Source organism: Rhagoletis pomonella, unplaced genomic scaffold (assembly GCF_013731165.1).
Source record: "Rhagoletis pomonella isolate Grant_MI unplaced genomic scaffold, Rhpom_1.0 Rhpom_scaffold_00079, whole genome shotgun sequence".
Classification (NCBI taxonomy): domain Eukaryota; kingdom Metazoa; phylum Arthropoda; class Insecta; order Diptera; family Tephritidae; genus Rhagoletis; species Rhagoletis pomonella.
In genome coordinates, this window is record NW_023458633.1 from 218,444 (window position 1) to 226,664 (window position 8,221).

Below are 8,221 nucleotides of genomic sequence, written 5' to 3' on the forward strand. Positions count from 1 at the left end.
AGTATATTTGGGTAATCCCTCAAGGTTTCGAGGATAATCGTAACAATACATAAATATTTTTAATTATTTGTTGCCATTTGCCCTATGAGTGTGTGTGTGTGTGTGAGTGTTGTGTATATGTGTGTGTGTGCACATCACTTACGCTCATGTTGAGGTGTCAACGTGTGGACATTTGCGCTATGGCAGTTATGCTTGAACTTTTCCACACATTGTCTTGACAGTGATTTTAATTACATAGTTATATCATCGCTGGCACATATATTATGTGAACTCGGTGAGCGTGTGCATACATTTATGATTTTAATTAAGTTTGCAACTGAATTGTGGCATAGTTAATTGGCAGGGGAAAAAGTTTACAGTTAAACATTTTCGTCACAAAAAATTACTAGTGCTAAATGAGAGATATTTCCCTGCAATCTTTTATCGATCTGCGGTGATAACAGGGGCTACAATTTTTGTTTGTCTCTGTACTCTGACTTTTACGAAGTTTCAGTTTTTAATTAAAAAATTACATTTTATTTTTATTTCTGCTTATTTACTCACCTGGTGGCACTATATCCCCGCGTTCTCTCGTCCAGTAATTAATTGACTTAGGAAAAGCTTCGGATTGGCATTCCAGTGTAACACCTTTACTTTCCACTGCGCCTATTAGCTGATTTTGCACTGTAATCATTGGCGGGACTGAAACAAAACGAAAATAAATATTTAGCTTAGATATTAAATGTGAATTAAATAATAAGTCTAGGGTATGTTTGTGATTTAATAAGTTAAATAAAATATTACAAAAATATGACTATCAAAAAAAAGAGGCTAAAAACGATTGGTTTCGAAAATATTTTTGAAGAGTGTTGCCCCTTATAATTAATTAGTTAAAAAATATTACAAAAGGGGCTCAGAGTGCAAAATTTTAATATAAAAATATATATGTATAACCAGCGATGAATAAAAAAGCTTCTATCGTGCTCTTTTCGGCCACTTAACGTTTCTTTTGGGGTCCGACCATTTGGTAAATAATTAAGACTTTGCTAAGTTAACTGTAACTTAGCAAAACATTCATTCAATGAAGTCTTTTTACTACTTATCTGCGCTTCTTTTTTTGGGCTTTTTTTGTGCTTTCAAAATATTGCCCAGTAAACATTGAAAACCCGCTTGACGTCACGCTATCTGGCGCACTTCTTAAACTTTAGTCGAACACGGATAACAATTATTGAAAAATTGCGTGCTATTTTTGGGCTTTTTAGAGTCACCAAAATAATCATAGCAGCTCTTCCAGTTTCCGAGATAATTAATACTTTGCTGGGTTAACTGTAACTTAGCAGAACATCCATTCAGTGAAGACTTTTTACTGCTTACCTGGGTTTATTATTTTGGGGTTTTTATGTGCTTTGCAAATATTACCCGTTGATCATTGAAAGTTCGCTAAAAATATTGCCCAGTTAACATTGAAAAATCGCTTGACGTCGAACACGGATAAATATTATTGACATGAAAAGTTCTATTTAGCTACGCTTTTTATTACTTTATGTCTAAACGGTTGGTATTCTGCACCACGGCTACTTCGGACTATTTCTGTCTAAATCCTTGAGTACGGGAACAGGCTAAATGTGAATAAAAAAAAGTAAACAAACAAATGTCAAATTAAACTCTGAGTTTATTAAACACCCCAATGAGTACACTTGACAGTTGTTTATAAACTTAAAACGTTAAAGTCTTCACTTAGTAGATGTTTCGCTAAGTTACATTTAACCCAGTAAAGTCTTAATTATCCCGGAGTGAGCACCTTAAATAATTTTGACGGCCCTAAAAAGCCCCTAAATATCACCTAATTCCTCAGCAATATTTATCCGTGTTCGACCAAAGTTTAAAAAGATGGTCGGCTACCGTGACGTCAAGCGATTTTTCGATTTTTACTGGCCAATATTTTTAGCCATTTTTCAATGTTCAACGGGCAATATTTGCAAAGCACATATTGCAAAAGCCCAAAATAATAAAAGCAGATAAGCAGTAAAAAGTCTGGATGGTTGTTCTGCTAAGTTACAGTTAACCCAGCAAAGTCTTAATTATCTCGGAAACTGGAAGAGCTGCTATAATTATTTTGGTGACTCTAAAAAGCCCAAAAATAGCACGTAATCCCTTAATAATATTTATCAGTGTTCGACCAAAGTTTAAAAAGTGGGCCAGATAGCGTGACGTCAAGCGGGTTTTCAATGTTTACTGGGAAATATTTTGAAAGCACATAAATAGCCCAAAAAAATTAGCCCAAATAAGTAGTAAAAAGACTTCATTGAGTGAATGTTTTGCTAAGTTACGGTTAACTTAGCAAAGTCTTAATTATTTACCAAATGGTCGGAGCCCAAAAAAAACCAAAAGTGGCCGATAATAGCACACAATGAGCACAATAATACGAACGAATTTTTTCTTCAATTTTTCATTTCAGTGCCGCTAAATTGATTGAGCTAGATTGTCCCATGCAGCTAAAACAACTAAAGTCACTCATACGCAGTGCTGTACCATATCTTCTTCTAAATATATAAAATAATAGCCGTTTTCGTTGTTCGGAGTTAACTCAAAAACTACTACATAGATTTCAGTCAAATTTTCAGAGGTTATACCCTGCGTATATGGTCCTATTATAGGCTACCAGAAAACTCGGAAAATTACGTTTACCAAAAACGGAGCCGCTAGGTGGCGCGGGAGTCGAGTTATTTATAAAAGCCGTATGTATGAACGTATTTTGTTAATACACATTCGAAACGTTTATTACTTTCATGATGATTTTTTTCATCTTCCCTGAATCGGTTCACTTTTCGCTTTGGGTTTCTATGTACTTACATTTCGCGTGAATTTTTTTCTCGGACGAAACTCAGGATAAGGAAGATTACATACATAAAATGATAGCCATTTCCGTTTTTCGGACTAAACTCAAAAACCACTCAATAGAGCCCAGTCAAATTGTCGGAGGTCCTATTATAGGCTACTAGAAAACACGTTGGTGGCGCTGGAGTAGAGTTACTTATAAAAGTATTTATTAACAGATTTCGTTCAAATTCGCATCGTATGTATGATGAAAAATTCCTTTGCTAAAAGTGGACCCGCCGGAGTTTAGGTATTTAGAAAATCCGTATTTTTTATAAAATCTGATTGCATTTCATAATCCGTATTCATTTCATGACAAGCAAAGGTTTTGCAGAAAAGGGACCTAATGGATGACGCTGCACCCGAAATATATAGAAACCCCCACTGGGTTTGTTCTGCTTTGGCCCTATGTTTATCTTAGACGAATTTACTTTTCCGTTGGCTAAAGCAAGGATGCGTTTAAGTATGCATTTAAAGACCGTAACACTGTGTAAGTGTGATCTTGCATCTACTTCTGATTGACGAAGTTGCTCGAGGCGGTCGTTGTTACAGCAGTAAGACTCAAAGGAACCAATTCATAAGTATTAATACGAATTGTAAAAGTGGCGAATTGACAAGGAAATATTCGACCACATCTGCCCAAGAAGGAACACGATAGGTATATCAATGGCTTCATTTCAACGCGAAAACATCATCCTGTGAGGCAGCGAGGATTCTTGGCCCTCCTGTGATTAAAAACGCTCATCTGTGCTCTTGAGTTTCCGTATAAGGACTTTTATTGGCTTATATGGTACACCGGACCAATGCTGAAGTTGCAGTATCATAGAAGAATATTACGCACGCTGGGCAGAGATCTCCCAGGTGGAAATAAGACCGCAGGTAAAACGCATTACACCGAAAGGGGTTAGTATTCCATATGGAATCACAGCGATACTATTCTCGGCATATGTGTGAGGAGGATTCCGATTTTTAGTCATTTCAATTAAAACTAAAAATCTTTACTTTTCTCTTTTAATTGTTTTTAAAGAGATTAGGCGCCGCGAAGCAAGCGGGCATTTGCTAGTACTATATAAAAGAATAGGTGTATCAAAGGACACCAGGACGTATGAGTGACGTTAATAAACTTAAAATTTCTCATAATCAAATGCCTAAATTTTCTTTTAATAAAATATCACATAATTACTTACAGTGTACAATCAGCGTTATTCGTTTGCTCACTGATGGCGGCACACCATTCGATGCTATGCAAAGATAGGCGCCCATATGCTGCCGCTTTACCCGCGGTAAAACTAAATTAACACCTTCGATGCTGAGCACTGCAATTAAAAAAGAAAGAAAACGATGAAAAAAAGGTTTTCAGTTGTTTGATATGCCTTTTAATGCGACGTACGCTGTAGAAAATAAATGAAAAACAAATGTGATGAGCCTGCCTGACCAAAACAGTACGAAATTACTTTAAAAACGTACGCTAAATTCTATGGTAATTTTGTACAGAGTATTGAGCCTAAGAAGAGAAAGCAAAATAATCCAAGAAAATTATCAAATCGTAGGAAAATCTTTGGAACTATATGTAACTAAGTAGGTATTTAAACTAAAGAAATTTGACAATTTGTTAAAGCATCTTTTCTCCGCAGCTTTCCCATTATGTTAAGATATTTTTTTTTTATTAAATTCGCTTCCACATAGTATTTTTAAAATGGCACACATTTTTCGTAATTTAAAAAGTATTTGTGGTCCCATTATATCGAGCCCTAATGCAACATTTCTGCATCAAAACGAAAATTTTGAAACAAAATGTCGCTTTTTTTTCTTGATTTTGATAACAACATTTATAGATAAGAGAAAAAGTAAGTTTCAGGTTTTTATCTAAATTCCTAGTAGCCCAAACTGGACCCACTATAGAACGAAAAACCCTGTATATTACTCAGAAGTCCTTAATACGTAGAACAAAAGTCTCCATAAGTCCAATGCTCTGAGGTTCTTAGTTTACGAGCGACAACCTGTCAAATACGAACTTTTTTACACATCTTGCAAAATTTGAAGGAAATTAGCCGAAAGTCATTTCCCATATGAATTCTGTGGGGTCCTTTGCGATTGTGGACAGGGCTCGATAGCTTTTAGTCTATAGATTGAAATTTTACACTTTCAGGACCAAGGGAAACGTACCTATTATTGTATGAGTTTTCAGTAATTATATATATTTTTTTTTTATTTTGAGGATGCACCTCATTAAAATATTTTCCTCTAGAATTTCAGCAATTTTTTTTTCTGAAAATTATAAAAATTTATCGAAATATGAATTTTTATTGGAGAATTTTTACTTAATAAAAAAAATTGTGTTCTAAGAAAAAATATTAAAAAAAAAATTAATTATTTAGGAGAAAAGCTTTTGAGGAAAGAAATATGTATGTCTACTCATTTTCAAAAAAAATTTACCAAACATTAGAAACAAGAAATATTGCTTAAATTTTTATTTTTATTTTTATTTTTTTTAAGAAAAGTAAGTACATATTTTTTGAAAAACCTATTTTGATTTAATTTTTACGCAAAAATTATTTTTGTAAGAAAATTGTGCATTACGTATCATAAATACAAAAAATTAATTTAGGAGAAATAGGCTCAACGTAGAAAAAATTTACCAAACATAAAAACAATTTTTTTTTTTTGGTAGAATAAAATTACTTTCCCGTCTCAAAATATTTTTTGAGGGAAAAAATTATGTTTAGAAAAAATAAACACTCTTAAACGTTTATTTTTTAGGATAAAAATTTTGCGAAAATAAGTATTTTTTTGGAAAATTTGATGCAGAAATGCATCTATGTAATAATAATAATAATAGATTGGCGCTTACACATATGTTAGTGTTTGAGGTTTGCCATTGCCTGCCGCGGGACGACCGCTGTTAAGAAAAAACCTTTTTTCTATACTTTTTGCGATGTTGCTTTGACCAGGGCTTGAACTCAGGCGCTGCGGAGTGGAAGCGCGCACTGCTTGCCACTATACCACAGCGGCCGTTAATATTAGGAATATTTCCGCATGAAAAATAAAAATTTGAAAAAAATGTCGCTTACGTTATTTTGGCGGTTAGGGCTCGATATGAATAACTCGACAGCGAAAAAAAATCTTTTAGGAGCTTTAAAATTTTAACTTTTTAATAGCCAACCGTGAGTTAACTTCCCATTTCTTTAAAAGTGCAGGTCACAGTATTTCCAAATATACATAATACATGTCGTTACCTTAATATAGAAAGGTCCTAACTCATATAGTCGTCGTTGAAATGCAAAAAACCGTAAATAACTAAATTTTTCTTTATTGCTTAAAACGATATGGGGACTTATAATTCGATGATATGTATTATAATCCATAAAAAAGTGAATTTTGAATATCTAGATAGTTACGGCTTTTTATATTTCAGCCACGATGTGAGATAGGGCTTTTCTATGCTCTCCAATATCTATGCTCCCAATAGCTAAAACTAGGGATAGCGCATTTGTTGCAGATTTTTTATTTTTTAACTTTGAGCTAAGTTTTTATATGACGAGTTGTCTCCTACAAATGCTGCTCACATGCCGCTCATTGCGTTGCCACCACAATAATATTTCAAACAGGCTAACAGGTAAGTATACCACTATTCGCGCATAGTTTGATAGATACTCCTAATTAAGTTTTTCCATATTTTAAAAATATAAAACAAATAGTTCGCTTAAAACAAATAGAAAAACGCGGTTTTACAGAAATGTACTATGTATATGAATATGAATATGTGGCAATAATCCTAGTTATATACGCAGCTCATGCGTTATCTAACAACGAAATCAAATTAAAAATTTACGAAAGTATCTAACGAGATACAAAAACGAAAAGAAAAAGCTAAATACAAAATAGGTAAAATTAAGGTCGATATTGTCAGCTGTGAATTCTCCATGAAATTTGCATGTGTAAACCGGCCATTGCTCTTTTAGCAGTTACCGCTTTTGTGAAAATTCTCTAGAATACAATAAAGTAAGCGTCACACACGGCAATTTGTGCGCTTGATTGTGCACACAGCCGAGCACAGGCAAATATTAGTTAGGCTCCACGTAATGGTCGTACTCGTTGTTGTTGCTGTTGTTGTAAGAATTTAGAAAATAATGTTATTCGCATGGTAACATACAAAAAAGACTACAAAAAAAACAATACTAACTAACTAACAACAAGTGCATAATGGCTATAATAACAGTTGGCACAGTTTTAGCCAAACAATAAAATGCACCTACATTCACACATATGTATGTACATAAGCACAAGGTAATGTGAAGTTAAATGTGTGCATGTGTGTATATTTATGCGAATAAACACAAAAAATATTGCAACCCATTTGTACGGTTGCATTGAGTGGCTTATGACTTGCTAACAAGCTTCTACTCGTTTACATATAAACTTTGATACGCATACTTACATACATATGTTCCGCTATAAGTATGTGCATACCCAGCAGGGCAAACTACTATTTAAATGTGAACTAGAATTCTACCAGTTAGCTTTTGAACTCAATTAGTTCGTCATCCAACCATTTTGCATGCCAGCGGTAGATATTTTTGTTGTTTGGCTATGCATCAGCACATACCAGTATTAATATTAGTAGCCTCATACCAGTTTACGGGATAAGCTGACGACTCATTAAGCATGAAAGGAATATATAAAGTCATTTTGCCTGCGCCGCTCGCAATGGCCAAGTGAGCAAAGCACTAGCGCATATTTTTTAAATAAATTTTTTGCTGTAATTTTTAAACTTTGTTGTTTTAAAGATAATAATATATATATTTTTAAATTTAATGAAACCCTCATGATTTTTGTGATCCAGGTTTACTTCCAATTGAAATTAAATTAAAATTTTTAAGCTTTATAATGAAATAATGAGCATTATTTACCATTGATGTAAATTTAAAAATCGCAACCACCTCCAATTGTATGCGAACCTGTAATCCCAAAACAAGATGTCACAGTCTACACTTGCACTGAGCCAAAAGCACAATGTTTTTTTCAACCAAGTTATGGTTATGGTTTTTTCATGGTCAATAAGCCGATTGTAAGAAATGTGATCCAATTTGAAAATTTGAAAACCAATTTGTATATATGGCAGTGGCTAAACGAGCAGAGGGGCCTGCTGTTATTTGTTGGCTTCAAGCAGTACGAATGCCGTCAACGCGATACATAATTTTTATATTTTTTCTGTTTTTGGTTTTTTTTTTTTAAATACGAAAAAGCCTCTGTGAAGTGCAGAACCAAATCAAACGACGAAGAAAATTGATTCAAGTTCAACATGTGAAGACACATGTATAAATGTTTGCTGTTATTTGCTAATCCCGTCAGAGGCAACATGTTA

At 33.8% G+C, this 8,221-nt stretch overlaps 1 protein-coding gene across 1 annotated transcript in view; it reads right to left on the reverse strand.

Annotated features, from left to right (window-relative positions):
• LOC118749898 (limbic system-associated membrane protein-like) overlaps window positions 1-4,172 on the reverse strand; it is a gene marked incomplete at its 5' end in the record, with an annotated part of 16,623 nt that extends 12,451 nt beyond the window's left edge. Inside the window, 2 exon segments of the mRNA XM_036484667.1 lie at window positions 544-681; window positions 4,044-4,172. Of these exon segments, the coding sequence (XP_036340560.1) occupies window positions 544-681; window positions 4,044-4,172 (267 nt within the window).
• Between the last annotated feature and the right edge of the window lie 4,049 nt (window positions 4,173-8,221).